At 56.3% G+C, this 18,914-nt stretch overlaps 1 protein-coding gene across 4 annotated transcripts; it reads left to right on the forward strand.

Annotated features, from left to right (window-relative positions):
* Positions 1–2,473: 2,473 nt before the first annotated feature.
* On the forward strand, positions 2,474–18,910 carry AIFM2 (AIF family member 2, ferroptosis suppressor). 4 transcript variants are annotated; one of them, XM_045783436.2, is made up of 10 exons: positions 2,474–2,633; positions 9,747–9,937; positions 10,272–10,387; positions 11,689–11,808; positions 12,534–12,626; positions 14,377–14,485; positions 15,380–15,532; positions 16,703–16,903; positions 17,187–17,361; positions 18,627–18,910. In XM_045783436.2, exons 2-9 carry the CDS (start codon positions 9,760–9,762, stop codon positions 17,336–17,338), a joined length of 1,122 nt encoding a protein of 373 aa, XP_045639392.1. In that variant the 5' UTR covers positions 2,474–2,633; positions 9,747–9,759; the 3' UTR covers positions 17,339–17,361; positions 18,627–18,910. The 4 variants fall into 4 exon arrangements, with proteins under 4 accessions (XP_045639392.1, XP_045639393.1, XP_045639394.1 ...); XM_045783437.2 differs by having other exon boundaries at positions 18,659–18,798; XM_045783438.2 differs by having other exon boundaries at positions 18,605–18,744.
* Positions 18,911–18,914: the final 4 nt, after the last annotated feature.

An 18,914-nucleotide genomic window follows, 5' to 3' on the forward strand; every position in this document is an offset into this window, starting at 1 on the left:
AGCAGAACCTACCGTCGTGAATATAGTCTTTCCCCAGCTGGAAGCACTATAACCAAACCACATTTTTGGGGAGAGAAGAAGAAGGAAGATTCCCCCTGTCCTTTGAGGCTTATGCATTTAGCTGGAAGTACAGGTGGAAAAGGAAAGCACCAGGCTCGCCAGGGTGAAGGGTTGCCTCTACCTCAAGTGGGGGTACTGCCTCTGTTTCTCCTGGCCCCTGAATTGACGCCAGTACCTTGGAGTTCCTCCCAGCCCTGGGACCTAGGAGGAAAGCCACCCGTTGTCTGTCAGGAAATGTGGGCTCATCGTGGCTGAGAGCCAGCAAATGCTTCCTTCTCTTAGCTTCTGTGATGTTAAGCAATCTGCCCGCCATTCCTACTAATCATTAAAGTTCCATACAACTGCCAGCGTTTCGGCATCCAAACCATACCTTCCTACAAGCTCTGGCCCTTGCAAATTCAAAGACAAAAGCCTTCCGTTAGGCAGGGAGCCCTGATTTTCAGTTCCAGGGCTCTGGGCCCTGTTGGGTGGGAAGAGATGAGTGGTGTGGGGTGAATGGCCTGGGGGATTGAGTATGGGGTTTCTTTTTGGAAGGACGACATGTCCCGGAGTTAGACAGTGGTGATGGTTGCACAGTGTAACACCACTGAATTGTACACTTTAAAAGAGGCAAATTTAAGGTATGCGAATTATACCTTAATTTAAAAAAAAATCATTCATTTACATAAACATTAGTAAACTCCTAGGGAACCAGCTGCTGGGGTTGGTGCCAGATGCTGGGGATCCACAGTCCAGCAAAGCAAGGTCTCTGCCCCCCAAAGCGGGTCAAATATGCTTGTTGCCCTCCTTGGTGTCAGAGTTTAAACCTCAGCCCTACTGTTTTCTAGGGGTGTCAGGAGGGAAAAGAGGAGATAAAAGCTGTTTGGAAGTTTGCAAAGGCCAGGACAAATGCAAGGCTTGGGGCATCCGAGCTACGCCTCTCTGATGGTTCCTCGCAGGCCAGCATTAGGAAAGGCTGGGCTGTGAGCCCTCTTCGTGGCTGCTTTCTGTGGCCCCAGGGGCTGAGAGAAGGAGGGAGAGACTCCCATACCTCTGAGTGAATCCCCTTCTTCAGCCCAAATTCAGGGGGCAGGGTGCCAGCCGGGATAGGAGAGAGCCAAGGATCCCAAAGAAGTGGAAGGGACAGCCCGGGCTGGGTGGGCTAATAATGTGAGTAGGGCGCTCACCGGAGGAGACCAGCTTCCCTTCAGCTCAGGATGGTTCTGGGCACCAACGTCTTCTAGGTGGCATTGATCACAACCTGCCCCTTACCAGGGGTATACCAGGGCATATAAGGTCCTTGGCCACAGCTTTTGTAAAAGGTACAGAATAGTTCATACTGCTAATGTGAATATTCGTGAAAACCAGGAAGATGAAGGGCAGTATTCAAAAGAGCATTGGGCGGGGAGCCCAAACGTTGCCAACATAGCGCGTAGCCTTGGGCAGGCTATCTGCCCACATGAAACACCTACAAGAAATGGCTGCTGTGTGGGGGTTGCTGCTGTGGGCCAGGCACCAAGCTAAAACACTTCGCATAGATGAGCTCATGGATCCTCTCCACAACTCTTAGGGTAGGTGCTAATATTTGCATTAAGTAGATGATGATGGCTCATCCGTCACCAAGTTGGCTCCATCCTATGGCCAGGTTGTAGCTTGCCTCAGTCTGTCTCTCCAGATCCCAGTCAAGCTCCTTTGTCTCCAGGACTGCCCTCCTGACCAGTGCCCCAATTTCATGCAGCCCTGCCACTCCCCCTTCCTTTCGCTAGAGAACATTGTAAGTCAGACCATCATTCTTCTGCCTAAAGACCTGCAGTGGCCTCCCACTGCTCTGGCGATGACACAGCCAATCTCCACCAGGGCCCGGGGGTCTGCACGCCCTGTCCACGGGGGGCCACTCGTCCCGTGGCCGGCTCTGCAACGCCCCCCTCTCAGCTCTTTGTCCTGCCTCTGGGTCTTTGCACACCCAGAGCACAGCTGCTCCTCTCCTCCCTCAGGCCCACCTCTTCTCATCCTTGAAGAGAGGCCTTGGAAACTTCCTCTGCCCTCAGTCTTTGGTACTGCAGTTAGCCACACAGGTTTTGTGTGTTTACCCCGGACTGGACGCCATGCCTGTTTGGCTCTCCATCCTGCCCTCCCCCTCCGCCACCGCCCCTGCCCCCGCCCCCGGCACAGTGTCGGCTTAGAGCGGGTGCCCCGCGTGCTCTCCGGGATTGGGATTTACAGGCGTGCAGCCAGAGGCTGGTGATCCGCCGCCCAAGGGGGCTCCGCCAGTGCCCGGGAGCCGCGCCGAGCTCCAGCAGCTTCCGACCCGCCTGGCCTCAAGGTGGCGGAAGCTGGAGGCACCGGGAAGGCGTTCCTGGTTGCTAGGGCTCTCTCGGGCGGGGGCGGTGCCGGGGGGGCGGGCACGCGCCGAGCCACGCCCACGCCCGGCGGGAGGAGCCCGGGGCGCGTGGCGACACCGGAGCTGCCCCGGCCGGGGCGGGGGCGGCGCACGGGGCGGACTCTCGGGACCCGGCGTCCCCGCGCCCGCTCGGCCCCGCACACGCCTGGAGGGGGCTCGCCGGGCCTGGAAGACGCGGCGGACGGGGCCGGAGGTCGGTGCGCCGGTGTTGGGGCCCTCGCGGGGGCGGGCGGTCGTGCGGGGTAACCGGGCCCAGGCCTGCGTCACTCCAGTTCTCCCAGCACACGAAACCTGGGAGGTTGAGTCCCGGCGAATAGGGCAAGCTCGCCCCACTCGCCCCCTCCGCATCCGCCCCTCGAAACTTCTGCGAAGTCTTCCCGCGTTAGGCAGGCGGCCTCTCCCGCACGCCCCCACCCTGGGAGTGCTCGAGGGTCATCCCTGGGTGGAAACTAGTGTTACCGGGCAGGAGGAAAGCCTCCGTCTCTAGGGGGGCAATGCCTGGGCTTACGCGAGTACCCACTCGCGTGGGGTGCGCTAGGAGGTCCGCTTCTCTCCCCATGCAGCCCCAGGCTCCGCGGGGACGAAGGCCAGTGGTCCTGCACTAACTCTGGTGGGGCTGGGGAGGCCAGGAAGCCTGAAATCCACCCGGAGCTGCTTCTAGTGGGTGATGCTGGGCGCTTTCCTTCCCACCCCACCCAGCAAACACCCGCCTTTCCCCTCCAGGGAGAGCCCCTCTGACCTTTGGATATACAGTCAGCGTAGGGAGGGGAGAGGCCCTGGGAAGCTGATGATCCCGCAGAGGGACAGGCACAGCGCAGAGGGTCAGACAGTTTGGGAAGGGGCTTTCAGGTGTCACAGCTAGCTGGTACCTTGTGGTCAGAGGCCAGCAGGTAAAATAGGTAAATGTGTAAAATATCAGGGAGGCCTGCTCAGATTGGTGTGTGTAGGTGCGCCTGACCATGCTAGCACCCCCAAACTCTCAGACCCCACTGCCCTCACCCTTGCATCACAGAGGAGCCCTCCAAGGAGCACTGGGCCGAAACCAGCATCCAGAGGGCTTCCACGTGGGGGGAGGAGACTTGCGCCTGGTCTTGTTCAGGACTACTTAGCAGTTCCTGGGTGGAGTTGGGCGAGTGGGCGTCCTCCAGGGTCAGCTGCTCTTTGGCAGTGAAATGAGGAAGCCGGGGTCCAGACACAGGCAGGGAGCAGACCACTGGTCCGGATGTTGAAGGAACCACAGAGTGACTTGCTCCCAGGAGGGTGTCCAAGTTCCACCGCCTTGATTTTCCCTGAGTGGGTGTGTGCCACCTGAATGAACCTGTCTGCCCAGAGCTGCTGTCTCCTGGGGCGTGAAAGCACAGCCCCCTCTTCAGACTTTCTCTTTCTTCAGAAACCGGTCTTTTTTGGGTTGTATTCAGTGTGCGTCCCCTGGGGGGCTGGCCGTGGAATGCCCACTCTCAGCCTGCCCCCCTTCCCTGACCTGTGCGGGGCATTCAGGGTGAGCCACACTCTAGTGGCCCCCTCATCCAGACAGCCACTTGGAAGCATGGCTGTGGAAATCTACCCTTGCTGTAACCGGGATGACTCAAAACCCGGCATGTTTTATTGGTAATCTCCATGAAGCAATGCGGGGGCCATGTCCTCGCTTTGGTCAGAGCCCACATGGTTCTTACGTCTTCTGAGGCATGACCTCTTAACAGCTTTGGCATAAATGTAACTTCTGCGCTTCTCAGTAGATTCCTAACAGGCCCTTGTTTGTTTTATTGGAGAAGAACCCTCCTGGGGTCGGGCTGGTGTCCTTGGCAGAGAAAACAGGATTTACTGAGAAAATACAAGCATAAACCAGATTGTGTGTGTGTGTGTGTGTGTGTGTGTGTGTGTGTGTGTGTTGGGGGGTGGCAAAGGTAAAATTCCATAGGAGGTGCTGGACAATTAGGATGAGTTCTCTTGGGCCTTCTTTTACGCTAACATTCCTGAACCTAGACTGATGTAGTGAAGATTCTCTGGGGTCACTCTCTCGGGCTTGATGTTCGGTTCAAAATCAGATGGTGGGTCTGGCAGTTCCTGTAAAAGTTAAATCTAGAGTTAACCTTACGACCTCGCAATCCCACGCCGAGGTGTATGTGCTCAAGAGAATTAAACACAAATGTCCACACAAACGCTTGTACACGAATGTTCCCTGCGGCATTATTCACCACAGCCCAAAGGTGGGAACAACCCACATGCCCATCAGCTGATGGACGGAGACACAAAACGTGGTGTCTCCATACATGGCATGGTAGCCGTAAGAAGGGAAGAGTCCCGACGCATGCTGCAGTTTGGATGAATCTTGGAAAGCTGACGCTGGGGGAAGGAAGCCAGACACACAAGGTAGGGAGCGGGCGATTCGACAGAGACAGAGATGAGTGGGTGCCAGTGGCTGGAGGAAGGGTGCGGAGGGGGACTGCTAATGGATAAGAGCGTATTTTGGGGAGTGAGGCATATGTTCTGGATTAGATTGTCATGATGGTTGGACAACTTGATGAATGGACTAGAAACCGCTGAATTGTATACTTTAAACTAGGGTAATACATAGGAATCTCTCAACTTGTAAAAATAGATGGTAGGAGGCCTGCCCTGTTTTTAAACCTTTCTTCTTTCGATAAAAATGACGTAGTCAGTTAAAAATTTTTAAGCAATACAAAAAAAAAAAAAAAAAGCTCAAAGAGGAAAGTAAAAACATCACCTGGTGACCACCGTTAGCATTTTGGTTTGGACGCAGTTCCGGTCAGAGTGTCGAGGGTTGAACTTGGACAAATTATTAAACTGTTTCCCAAGATGGGGACAAAAATGCAAAGCTGTCGGGTGCAGAGTTACGGATAGAAGCACGATGAATGCTAGCCGATGGAATCATTACGTGTCCGCGTCTGATTGTACACAGTGGGCTAGGGTTTGTTTTTTTTTTTCAAAAGATTTTATTCATTTATTTGAGAGAGAATGAGTGAGAGCACGAACGGGAGGAGCAGAGGGAGAAGGAGAAGCAGACTCCCCACCAAGCAGGGAGCTCGATGCGGGCTCCATCTCAGGACCCTGAGATCATGACCTGAGCCGAAGGCAGACGCTTAACAGACTGAGCCGCCCAAGCACCCCCAGTGGGGTTAGGCTTTACATCTGTTACTGGACTTTTCATGGACAACATTTTTTTCCCCCTGAGACTTGGTGTTTTAGAGTGGTTTTAGGGTCACAGCGAAGCAGAGGGGAGGGTACCACGGTTTCCCGCGTGCCCCCGGCCGCTGCTCAGCCATAGCTTCTCTCGTTATCAGCCTTTCTTATCAGGGCGGTGCATTGGCCACAGTTGATGAACCGGCGTGGACATAATCCCCCCAAGACCATAGTTCACCTCGGGGTTCACTCTTGGTCTTGTACGTGTTGTGGGTGTGGAGTAGTTATAGGCGGAATTTTCATGTAAAAAATCATCCATTTTGAAAACAAACGGCTCCGGAATATTCCATCGTATGGTATGGTAGAGTAGTCTGCCACGTCTGGAGGTTTGGATTGCCTGTGGCGTCCCCCGGGGATTGAGGCTGTTCGCACAGCACTACCGTTAGCGCTGAGCGTAGGACCCGACGTCCTCAGTGGCACACGTGCTTTTTGACTACCTTTAGGGTATGTACCTGGGAACGCGGGTCTGTGGCTTAAGCCCACAGATTTGGTGTTCCCAGAGTAATTTGTGGTCTAGCAGAGTCTAGCTGTCCTCCGGGCCGGGCAAGGATTGGCACTGGAAGGGCCAAGGGAGGGTGGTGTGTCCGAGGGCCGTGGGCAGGGGAGGCTGCTGAGAGGAAGGGTGGAATGGGCTGGAGAGCTGCCAGGCCCCATTCCCCGGGTGGGAGTGTCAGAGGCCAGTAGGGGAGAGAGAGGGACCGATTCCAGGAGAGGCACAAGCAGCTGGGAGTGTAAAAGCGCTTCCCCTCCCCTGGCCTGGCTATGGCAGCCCCTCAGGGGCCTGGCTGTGCCCTCAGGCCCCAGTCCCTCCACTGGGAGTCCCGGAAGGGTTAGCGAGGCCAGGGTTACTGGCCCTTTGGGGAAGGGCAGTGATGATGCTTGGGGGCTGAGGGAGCAGGGATTCAACTCCTTTGGCCAACCTGTTGTCCATCAGGCCTATGCTGCGGTCTCTGGGCTTTCTTCCCTGGGTGGTTACAGCCTGGGGGTAGGCCTCGAACAGCCCTGGCAGCGTGACACATGTCTGCTGGCTCCTGTCACCTCTATTCCTGGCCTCCCCACCTTGTTCCCTGAACTTCCACCCCCTCCCTTCCTGCCACTGGACTTTGTGACCTAAGCTTTGCCTTTGGTGGTGAAGGCCCCTGGCCCCACTGTTTCTCAAGGCTCCTCCTTGAGCTGCCCTGGGTGGTCCGGTGACCCATGGCGGACCCCGTCTCCCCAACAAGCTATGTATCCTCTCTAGTACCTGCGCCCCGCCAGCTTGGAAACCGAGTTCTCTGGGTTCTCCCAACCTCCTTTCGGGCTGCTAGCCCCAAGATCAGGCTGGCACAGAGGGGGCTGGGCTGAAGGGGACCGGTGAAATGCACCTCTTCCATAGCCCTCCACTTTCACAGGCTCTGCTCGGCTCCTGGGATCCTCTCCTGACCTCTGGCTGGGTCCCTGGGCCCTCTTGGATCCCGGCCCCAGGAAATATTCTCTTTTTGGCCCAATTGGCAGACTCAGCCTGATGAATACTCAGGGGACCAGCTCTGGATGACCTTTCTGAAGGCCTGGAGCAGTGAAAGTGGCACTGCTTGCTGGGGACTTGTCTTGGTCACAGCCCTGCTGAGGACTCAGTTTCCTCACCTGTAAAATGGGTGGAATGTGCAAGCCTCAGTACACTGGGGACCATTTAGCCAGTGAGAAACAAAGTTCAATCTCTTCTAATTTCCTGTCCCAAACCTCCCGCTACCCCCACCATGCCCAGGTTCTCTCTCCCCCAGGGGAGGAGTGAAGCAGTGGGCATTTGAACACCAATGAGAACGGTGCCTGGAGGTCCATAAGCTGCCTCTATGAGCGTGGGGAGATCTGGGGGCCCTCTTGGGGGGGTCACCATGTCCTGGAAACTTACGTGTGCAAGGACACCTCAGGGTGTCCCCTCCCATTACAGGGGGTAAATGGTGGCCCAGAGAGGGGAGGGGTTGTGCCCCAGGCCACAGATGATGCAGAACAGAGCAGTGGCCTTCCCCTTCCTGGTACTGCCTGAGAGGGTCCCAGATGGCCTGGAACACGCTTCCCCATTGAGCCTTTTGGCAGCTTGCTGTCTGTCCTTCAAGGTTGACCTTCAAGTTTGAGGTCCAATTTCTGGGGTACCTGGGTGGCTCAGTCGGTTAAGCATCTGCCTTTGGCTCAGGTCATGGTCTCAGGGTCCTAGGATCGAGCTCCGCGTTGGTCTCCCTGCTCAGTGTGTGTGTGGGGGTCTGCTTGTCCCTCTCCCTCTCTGCTCTCTCCCTCTGTGTTTTCTCTCCCTCTTGCTCAAATAAATAAAATCTTAAAAAAAAAAAGGTTAAGTTCAGTTTCTTATTTCCTTGTCCTCCTCCTCTCTGCATCCTCCCCCTTCGCCCTAACATCCCTTCCCTGAAGTCCACAGCAGCTGTTGGCTTCTCTGGCTGCTTTCTGTGCAGGGGAAGCTTTGTTTCTTTCCTTGCTGTTGCTCTCCGGTAGCCTGACTTATTTCTGCCTCTCCTTGGAGCCTGGCACAGGCTGGAGGAGGTTTGATGGCCTGTTGCCCTTGAGCCAGCATCTCCCCACAGGATGCTCTCAGGATCTCAGCTCCTCAGACAGCTGGGCTCCCACCCAAGCGAGCCCTGAGGCCTGCACCACGATCGCCTTCTCTCGGGCTGAGCTGGGCTGGGGACAGGGCCCCTGGCTGCAGCCCCAGGCTGGCCCCTCTGCCCTCTGTAGAAGCAGAGTCTGGGACGCGCCAGATGACGCAGGCCCTCGGGAGGCTGAGCCTGGTGGGCAGCCTTGCAGGCTGGCTCAGAGAGCCTGGGCAAACGGCTATTTTCTTTTTCCTTTGTGCTCAGCAGTTCAGCATCTAGTGACCCAGCCCAGTGCTGTCCTCTGCCTCAGATGTCCTCTCGTGTCCAATTCGGTGCCAGGCAACGGTTCTTGAATTTTAGCTCCTTAGGGGTTCAACTAAAGTTGGTTCTCAGTTTGCCAGGAGCTGGTCAGGCTGCCCTAGTCCCTGTGTGAGTGTGGGCCTGGGGCACACTTGGCCGGCAGATCTAGCTTCTGCCCTTTGCAGACGCTCTCACAGGTGACCGCTCCCCGTGTGCCTGGCTCCTTCTGACCGGAGCCTGCCTGATCAGTGTGTCTCCCCTACCCTCTTTCTTACCGCAGACATTGCCTCCTGCCTCCTCTCCTGGGGGATGTGGCTCAGCCGTCTCGGTGCACTTGCACTGTCCCAGGAATGCTCAGGGGAGTGACCCGCCCACCGCAGGCCCCTTTTCCCCACCCTGCTGTCATGACCTTCGTCGTACCACATCCTATTTTGCGGGTTGATCGGCATACCCTGCTGATTGATCTCCTTCGGCCTGGGGCTCATGGTGGTGGCCTGTGAGCGGGGCAGAGTCCAGTGTGTGCCCAGTGCAGCACTTCGAGAAGTGTGGTTCATTCCCTTAACGTGGCCTGTCCTGCCGGTTCCCCACTGGTGCGCCCCTGCCTCTTGTTACTGTGTGTCTGCCTCATCCACCCAGCCCCGTGAGTCTGCAAGTTCCGCCTTTATACGGGCAAAGACCGTATCTGTCTGTGATCATGGCGTGTCCAGAGCACAGAGCACGCCACAAAGCAGGAACTCAGTTAATGGATGTTGTCGAGGGAGCAAATACACTGAGGGAAAAATACACAACGATTTGTTTAATGTGTGCAAAAAGCAATATTGTCGGTGCACGGAATATCCCTGGAGGGATTCATATAAACGCAGTAATAGTGGATGCCTAGGAGAAGGGAACTGGTGGTTGGGGAATGGGATAGAATTAGGGTATACCCTGTGCCTCTGGAATTTAATTCACATGTTAGAAAATTGGAATTTTGCTAATAGACAGTTACATAATTTAAAAAGTTCAAGTCATGGGGCCCCTGGCTGGCTCAGTCAGTAGAGCATGTGACTCTTGATCTTGGGGTCATGAGTTTGAGCCCCATATTGGGTGTAGAGTTTACAAAAAATAAGAAAATAAATAAAAGATCAAGTCTTGGCATTTGAGGCCTCTCTTGCTGTGAGTCCCCCTTTCCTTCCCAGTGCTTGAGCCCCCTGACTCTGATGTGGTCTCTCCTCCTGTCCCCGCAGGGCCTGGTTCGCGATGGGGTCCCAGGTGTCTGTGGACGTGGGAGCTGTGCGTGTGGTGATCGTGGGTGGGGGCTTCGGTGGGATAGCTGCCGCCAGCCAGCTACAGGCTCTGAACATCCCCTTCATGCTGGTCGACATGAAGGACTCCTTCCACCACAACGTGGCAGCCCTCCGGGCCTCCGTGGAAAGTGGTAATGGACTCTTTTCTGGGGCTTTCTTTGTGAGAGTGGTCTTGTCGCCACTGTGGGTCTGGGGGTGGTTTTCGCCACTTAGGGCAAAGCCTAAATTCTGGAGATTCTTAAGGTCACTGGCAGCTCCCATATCAAGGCTGTAGAAGTGAGAGCTGGACTTCCCTGAGGACCTGGGGAGGCCCAGGCGGGTGCTGTAGGGGGCGGTGGTATGCCGGGAATACCACCAGCTCAGCTGTTTGGCCAAGGACACCCCTCAGGAAAGGTTTTGAGTTATTTTGGCTTCCCAAGGGCAGCCCAGTTTTACTCTCTGACCTCCTCTGCGCCCATTCCCCAGGGTTTGCCAAAAAGACATTCATTTCCTACACTGTGACCTTCAAGGAAAACTTCCGGCAGGGGCTGGTCGTGGGCATAGATCTGCAGAATCAGACGGTGCTGCTCGAGGATGGCGAGGTGAGCGTGGTGGCGGCCAACCCGACCCTCAGCTGGCTTCAGGAGCCCCCCGGGGCCGCAGCTGCCTGCGGGAGGAGCCTCGGATGGTCTCAAGGGTGGCGAGTCATCGATGGCCCCCACATGGTGCTGGCCGGGTCACAGGTTCCTCATAAGCAAAGGCCTGGCCCCAGCAGCCACAGGAATGTGGTGGCAGACTTTTTTTTCTGAGCCTTTCCTGTGCGCCCGGCACTGTCTTAAGCCTCCCTTAGTCTCCTTCCGTGCCCATCCTGACTCCGTGGGGGAGGTCGTACAGCCTCACTTTACGGAGAGGTTAAGTGGCTTGCCCAAGATCCCACAGCTGGTAAGAGACTCAGCCAGGATTTGAACCCAGGCAGTTTTCACCCCAGAGTCTATACTCTGAAAGCTGGTGTCCCAGACCAGGCCCCGGCCTGGCTGGCCTGTGGGGGCCCTGCTGGCTGTGTGGAATCCAAGGGTAGGTACACACATGATCCCACATCCCCCGGATTGGGAGGTCGCTGGGGCAGAGGCCTTCACTCATCTCTGCATTCCCCAGCCCTGGGAAGAGCCCGGAGCCTGGCATACCCCTGCAGTGACTGGGGGTACATCAGGGAGCTGCCATATGTTGTGGTAAGGGCCACCTCCAGCCTGGCCCTAGAGGACACAATTTCTGTCCTCAGTGACTTCGGGGGAATCAGTGTTCCTTGAATTAGTTTTCGGGCTGAGGAATCTCTTGGTTGGGAAGGTGACCGAGTCTCCTTGTCCAGTGCTTCGGACGGTGCTTTCCAGAGCCCTGGAAGGGACCATGAGGGCATCTCGGGCCTCCATGGGGAAGGGGCTGAGAGGCTACCCCCCCCCCCCCAGAGCAGCTCTGGTTTTGTCAACTTTATGTATTTAGGCTCTAAATAGAATTTCCCTCCTTCCCGCCCTCCCTTCCTTTTTTTGTGGGAGCAGGGGAAGTTTCTTGGGAAATACCTAGGAGGTTCCAAACCGACTCCACACAGGAAGCTGGAGTGCTGCTTGTCTGCACACGGTCTCCTCTGCCCGGCCTGGCCGCTGCTGTGGGAGCGCGCCCTTCCCAGTTCTGTGTGTGGCGGCCCGGCAGCACGCGCGCCACTCCCTGAGTTATTGCCCGGGTTCTAGTGCTTCCCCTGGGCCTGCTCAGTGTGATGGCTTTGCTCCTTTCAGAGGAGGGTGGCTGCGGTGTGCCCAGGCCTCTCCCACCCGGTGCTCCTTGCCCGGTGGGCCCAGTCTCAGGCAGAAGCCCAGGCCCGCCCTCACCTCCTTTCTCCTGCCTCTCACAGGCCCTGCCCTTCTCACACCTTATCCTGGCCACTGGCAGCACTGGGCTCTTTCCGGGCAAGTTTAATGAGGTTTCCAGCCAGGAGGCGGCTATCCAGGCCTACGAGGACATGGTGAAGCAGGTGAGCTGCCTGTTGGCTGGGCGGGGCTGCGAGGGTCAGGCGGGGCCCGGGGAGAGGGGAACCACTGTGGGGACGCGTCGGGTGGCAGCAAGGAGACCCCCCCGGGTGCAGCCACGAAGATGGAGAGTTAGTAGGACGAGACTCCCTGGCAGAGACCTTTGTCCCCGTCATCGAGGTCTGGATAGGAGCACCCCTGACCTCATGTAGTGAGGTCCCATTTGCCTCTCTTGGGGTCCCACTTGCACAGGCCTTTGTGTTTTACAGAACAGGTGTGGATCCGTGACCTCAGGCAGTTTTCATTGAGGGGTGGGCAGGGTCTGGCATCGCTGAAAGACGAAGAGTAGAGCCCCAGAGAAGGATCCCAAGGCGAGTGTGACTGTGACTATGGCCGGGTCCTGCCCTCCCTGCCAAGCTTCTGAGAAGCCTGGGGAGCCTCTTGCACCATCACGAACAGATGTGAGTGTGGAAGTTAGGATCCTGGCTATGGACTGAGACAGACCTGGGCCATGGTCCCTTGAACGGTGGGCAGGTGGTGCCACCTGGCTTGTGGGGCTTAAGCAGAAGCAAGCGAGAACAGGCGGGGTGATGCCCAGTGTGACCTGGCCCTGAGGAAGCACATTTGGACCCCAAGTTTGGACTCTTCTTTGGCCAAGGAGCCCACACCCTGGCCAAGCCACAGGGCAGGCTGGGTTTGAGGGTGCGTTTCATGCTTCCTTCCGCTCCAGGTCCAGCGCTCACAGTCGGTGGTGGTGGTGGGAGGCGGTTCTGCTGGAGTGGAGATGGCAGCGGAGGTTAAAACTGAATTCCCCGAGAAAGAGGTAGGCACACGGCCTTGTCTTTGGACTCTCAGAGCCCGGGCTCTCTGTGCGGTATGCGAGGACCCCAGGGGATTGACCTGGGGCTTGGGCGGCGGCGCTCCACGAACACGTGTTTCCCAGGCCCCAGTCTCTGCAGTTGGGTATCCCTGATGTCCCCCATTCTGCTGGCAGTGTTTCCTGGAGAGCCAGGGCATGTCCTCATGCAGGGAGGGGGCCTGCCCTGCGGTCCAACCAGGGGCAGTGAGCCTAGGAGGGATACCTGACAGAAGGTGCGCTCTTGTGTCTCCTGCCGTGTTCAGCCTCTTGAGACGTAAATGTAGACTTTTATTCTCTCTGTTTGATGGCAGCTGGCCTGGTCAAAGACACCCACAGATGGCATTTTGTCTGGGGCAAGCAGCAGCTCTTTGTTCTTCAAGAGACAGTAGCCCTTGCCCTGAATAGCCACATGGGGGTCCCTGCCATGCACCCCCCTCACTGCCCGTGTTGGGGAAGGACGGGTCAGCGCCCATAGCAGGATAACCCTTTTTAAAATAAATAAATAAATAAATAAATAAATAAATAAATAATAAATATTTAATTCATTTATTTGAGAAAGAGAGCAAACATAAGTGGTGGGGGTGGGCAGACGGAGGGGGAGAAGCAGGCTTCCCGCTGAGCAGGGAGCCCCATACGGGGCTCGATCCCAGGACCCTGAGAACATAACCTGAGCCAAAGGCAGACGCCTAACCGACTGAGCCACCCTGGTGCCCCTAGGATGGCCCTTTTAATGGGGGGGGGAGGGAGGACCTGCGAGAGACTGTCCTCGCAGATGTCGAGGCTTGGCGGTGGGCCGAGTGATGAGTGGTAGTTACGGGTCCTTGAGGCAAGAGCTTGCTTGCAGCTGATGCCAGACTGGCTTCTGAGAGCCACATGGATGCTGTGGTTGGTTCTTTCCCCTGAGGGAAAGGCAGGTTGGTTTTGAAAAGTAAAATCAATATGGACTAATTTAATTATATGGTTGTTCTCTGACAAATTATTGGACATTATTATGAGTGAGTGATGTAAAAGTTGTTAAGTTTTGATGTAGGGGGTGAAGACCAGGCTGAAGTAGGAAGTCACTCAGTAGGACAGATACAAGCCATAGTATCCCGCCTTTATTCAGGACTCAGTCTGTGCTGAGTTACACGCTTTCTACATGTTTTCTCAATTCATCATCACTAATTTCCTGTGGGTGGGACCGGATCCCTGCTTGACGGACTCTTCGGGAGGTGTCCGAGTATCTGAGATGAGACTTGAACTCAGGCAGTCTGACTTTAAAGCCCGAGCTTTGAGTATACGCCAGGCTGCCCCCCCGCTTGCCCTTGCTAACCCAGACAGCAGGTAGACGTGCCGGAAGTGCCAGTGTTCGAGCCAGCTCTCAGGTACATGCCTGCCGACTTACAGCTAGAATGTCAACGGCTTACATCTAGACTATGATTATCAGTGCCCAACAACACTGGAAAACAATTTTCCCCGTGGCTCTGGGGTGGGTGGGTGTGGGGTGGGGCGCACTGGCGCGTTCTGAAACAGGCGTAGACTAAATGCGGGCTCCGGCCGGCCGGTCTCCCGTTACCTGGGGCTGACATTGGCAGATGACTTCTCTGGGGCCTTCCAGTAAACTGGGGGTGGGGGGGTGGGGAGGGGGGAGGGAGACAGACTGACGTGTTTGTAAGCCTCTTGTGTGAGCCCGAGACTCAGTGGCTCCTTCTCTGCCCTGTGGTCCCTTGTCCAGGTCACTCTGATCCACTCGCAAGTGGCCCTTGCCGACAAGGAGCTGCTGCCCTGTGTCCGGCAAGAAGCGAAGGAGATCCTGCTGCAGAAAGGCGTGCAGCTGCTGCTGAGTGCGTGCGAGGCCCCCTCCCGCCTGCCCCCTCCCTGGTCTGGCTCCAGGGCCTTCTGCGTCCTGGTCCTGGGGTCGAGCAGTTGAGTCTTGTCCGGCCGGAGGCTGTGTCTGTCCCCACACCGGGCAGAGGCCTGGTGCTCACGGGACTCCCGGCTGCGGAGGCAGCCCTGTCCTGGCCTTGTGCTGGGCACGGTGGAGGGGGTACCACTTTGCTGAATGCTTTAAAAAATCGCCTCAAGGATTTGACCTGACTTACGATGTCTCTGTGGTAGAGAGAATGGTTTTTTTTTTTTCTTTTTCTTTTGGTTTGTATTCAGAGCCAGGTGAGGAGTGTGAGCTTTGTGGAGAGCAGGAGGGGAGAGCGCCACCCCCTAACCCAGGCGCCGTGACCGGCACTCTTCATGGGGCTCAGCCTCCGCACCCTCCCCAGGGATGATGGTCTGCTCTGTGCAGACCCCTCCCGGCTCTTGGTCTCCTTGGACCTGGCTGTGCAGTACCGTGACCGCCTTTACTCTGAGGCAGTGTGGAGTACAGGCGAGCTTCTGGACGTTTCCTGCCTTCAACTCAGTCGGTGGTGTGCCTGGAGAGCCTCCCTGCCTGGTTAGGGTGGTGCGGCCGGCAGTCCGGCTGTGTGGTTGGGGTCTTCCTCGGAGAGCTTTTCCCAGAACCTCTTGGGAAATTCAGCTTCACTTTCCCACACTGCTTCTGGGAACTTTCCTGCCTGTGGACCCTTTGGGGGGCGGGATAGCCACCTTGTGTGTGTTGGGGCAGCAGGGCGGACTGTCAGAGGGGCGGGGAGGAAGGCAGGAGCCAAAGGATCGCTTAGTTGGGCCCCAGCCTGGATGCCGTGCCCGCCCCTGCCGGCCTCCTGCTCACGGATCTCGCTTGACAGGTGAGCGGGTGAGCAACCTGGAGGACCTGCGTCTTAACGAGTATGGAGAGTGCATCCGCGTGCACACGGACAAAGGCACAGAGGTGGCCACCAACTTGGTGATCGTCTGCAACGGTATTAGGATCAACAGCTCGGCCTACCACAGTGCATTCGGTAAGCAGGAGCCGTGGCCCACTCCCCAGGGCCCCCCCCCACTGGCCGGCCGCTGCGGGCCCTGCAGGCCTCTCCCCCGGGAATCAGCGTCGCCCTGCCTTCCTCCCCCTCCAGCGCAACAGCTCAGATCTCTTCTGAATGTTGACGTCAAACTTTAAATTCAGGTCTGGGTCCACTCTTGATGTGCTTTCCTCCATTGTGGCCCTGACTTAGGCCAAGGTGGCCCAGGTGACCAGTCTTTCAAAATCGGAGCCCGCCCCCTCGTGGTGAGAGCTGGGAACAGGTTTCAGAGCGAAGGAAAGATCCATTGTTTCACTTTCTGGGAACAGAGGGGAGGGAATTCCTGGGTCAGGCCTTTTACTGTTTATTCACAGGTGTGCTGTTTTCCCCAGACCCTGATCCACATGTTTGGCCACTGAGCTTGGAATGACCATTTGGGAAATAGAGGAAATAATGTGGCCTTAGGTTCAATAATGAACTCCCCAGCTAACTGGAGGCTGGGAGGAGATGATGGAGTCCTGGCCTCCGTGTGTGAGCCAGAGGCTCTGTGACTCTTGTCAGGCCTCATGATTGCTGTGTCCCAGGTCGCTCTCATTTACTCTGTAGCACCCTTCCTGGACAAGGAGCTCCTGTTTGGGTCCTGCAGGAAAGAATTGGCCAATCGCAGAAGGAAGCTAGTCCAGGCCATGCGTGGGGGTGGGGTTGAGTGCCTATAATGGAAAGAGAGCCCAGAATTGTACATGCCTTTGTCTTAATGTTATGTTTTCAAAAATAATTCCTTCAAGTCCCTTAAAAAGAAAAGTTTACCATTTACTAGAGGCCCGCATTTACCTGAAAAATCTGATCCATGTTCAAAGGGAAATTTGAGACTTGGCTAAGTCGCAACGTAGTCATTGTAAGTGAATCATTGTTGATCGTGTAATTTACAAAGTTATACACGTCGTCTAAAACGGCACATGCTGTCTTTCTGACTGGTTTCCATCCTGGCATAGTAACCTTGACTTTGGGGGAAGAGCTCTGAGGTGGGGACTCGAGGCAGAACTAAATGAGGTGGGGTGTCTGCCTCTTAAGGATGTCCTTTGGAGGGAGGCTTGACCAGCACCAGAGGGTCGTCTTCTCCCGGGTCTAGTGGCCACGCAGCAGGGCTTCAGGGTTGGCTTTGCCCGGCAGACAGTCACCTGGCCAGCAATGGCGCCCTGAGAGTGAACGAGTATCTCCAGGTGGAGGGCTGCAGCTGCGTCTACGCCATCGGCGACTGTGCAGATGTGAAGGAGCCCAAAATGGCCTATCACGCGGGCCTCCATGCCAGCGTCGCCGTGACCAACATCGTCAACTCCATGAAACAGAGGCCCCTCAAGGCCTATAAGCCAGGTAAGGAAGCCCCGCGTACTTCACAGTTTTAAGAGTTGGTTAGACGTCCGAAGCCTTTGCGAGCTTCAAGGTGAGTGACTGCTGGAATAAACTCTCAGAGCTGGTGAGGGAAAACATCCCTCTAGAGCTCTGGAAAAATAAATCAGGGGCTTGCCCATCTTCCTCAAGTCTTCCACGACCCTGTCCTCCGACGGAAGGCCCCAGGAGGGTTTGTGCTGTGGGAATTGCAGGCCCACAGATGGTGGGCGGGGGTCTGATTTGCGTGCATGTGTCTGCTTCACAGGGGCGCTGACGTTCCTCCTGGCCATGGGGAGAAATGACGGCGTGGGCCAGATCAGTGGCTTCTACGTGGGGCGGCTCATGGTTCGGCTGGCCAAGAGCCGGGACCTGTTCGTCTCCTCAAGCTGGAAGACCATGCGGCAGTCTCCACCTTGAGCTGGAGCGGGGCGGGACACGAGGTACTGCCACCATGGGGGGCGGGGGGGGGCACAGATTGCTTGACAGCGGTCCCTGTCTGACAAATGCCAAAGGGCAAACGCCCTTTTCCTGGAGTAAGATGCCAGGAATGTACCGATCAGACACAAAACTTACAGAAAGCCAAAACTGGGAGAGGGAGACAGAGAGAGCCATTGAAAAAAAGACAACCCCTAGAGGATTCTTTCTGGGTTCCGAGAGGTCTGCTTGCCTTTGTGCTGGCTGAGGGATTCCTTTGGTCTTAGGGAGGGTATAGCCGGCCTTCTCTACCCCAGGCTCCTCATGCGTGTGCCTGCATGTGTGCGTGCGTGTGTGTGCGTGCGTGTGTGTGCGTGCACATTGTGTTGGCATTCAGGGCTCTCAGAGCAGGAGAGAGCAGGGTCTTCTGGTGGCTGGCATCCTATTAGGGCAGGAAGGGGAGCCTGTGTGGTGAGACCAGCTAAGGGGAGCTGGGGTAGAGATGGCCTGCACCCCGAGCCTCTCCCGTCACATCCTGGGTGGGAAAGCCCATGCATTCTGCAACACCCAGGTTGTTAATAGGAGCCTGATTTCAAACTATTAGTCCCTATGGTCCTTCATTTTCACAAAACGTTCTATGTTTCCTTTTCTAGGTCCTGATTATATACCATAGGTTACATTTAAGAAGAAAGAATTAGACAAACTCCCCTCCCGGTTAGCCCATCCAAACAGAAAATGAGTTTTTATAAAGCTAGTGGGTTAAAACTGAAGCCTGGCTAGCCAGCTGCTGGAGAAGCTAAGGAGAGGCAGCTGAGCTAACGGGACCCTTGGCCGGCTTGCCATTGGGCTCGCATTCAGGGAGCAGAGGGGGGCTCGCAGGTGAAGCCCTGTGTGCTAGGCTGCTGTCTCAGTGGATTTTGCAAGGGACAAAACTGCAGCTGATGCTGGGGGCGGGGGACCCTGTGGGAACCTCTGGGGTTCTGTGCGTCTCGTTTCCTGGCCAACCCCGATGACACTGTGGAGGCCCAGCCTGCCACTGGCTGTGTTAAGTACATAAATGACTCCTCTGTCTGGGAGAGGCCTCCGATCGCAGGGGGTCTGTTTTGGAAGACCGAGGTTAAATCTCCATAGTGGAAGTGGTTGGTGATTTCATCTGAATAAATGCAGGCCCTGTTCACTTGTGATGGTGGCCTCTGCATCCGTGGTCAGAGTCCTGGGGACACAGCCTCACTGGGGTTCTCAGTCCTCCCTGCCTGGGCTGTGGCCTAGGTCAGGTCCATTTGTTCCCTAGGCCTATGTGGGACCTGGGCCTCTCTCCCGCAGAATGGCCGCCCCACCGGAGGCTTCACCCAGAACTCCCTTCCTGTGGACCAGCCTTCTGGAAGCAGGACCTGCTGCCTGACAAGCACAGACCATTCTGTGCCGTCTGATCTGGGGCCTACCAGGGTGGGCGTCTCAGCCCGTGCGTGACAGGCCTAGTTCTGTTTGTAACATTTTACAAGTGTCCACTCATGGGGACACGGTTTTCTAAACTGAGGAAAAGGTTGCAATAAAGGACTATGTTGTAAGAAAAGACACT

Source organism: Ursus americanus, chromosome 6 (assembly GCF_024610735.1).
Source record: "Ursus americanus isolate L20-20 chromosome 6, mUrsAme1.1.p, whole genome shotgun sequence".
Taxonomy (NCBI): domain Eukaryota; kingdom Metazoa; phylum Chordata; class Mammalia; order Carnivora; family Ursidae; genus Ursus; species Ursus americanus.

Coding starts and splice junctions, on each gene's coding strand:
- AIFM2 (XM_045783436.2), top strand. CDS start 9,760: ATGGGGTCCCAGGTGTCTGTGGACGTGGGAGCTGTGCGTGTGGTGATC. Junction 12,627..14,376: donor CTGAATTCCCCGAGAAAGAG/GTAGGCACACGG, acceptor TCCCTTGTCCAG/GTCACTCTGATCCACTCGCA. Junction 15,533..16,702: donor GGCCTACCACAGTGCATTCG/GTAAGCAGGAGC, acceptor TTTGCCCGGCAG/ACAGTCACCTGGCCAGCAAT.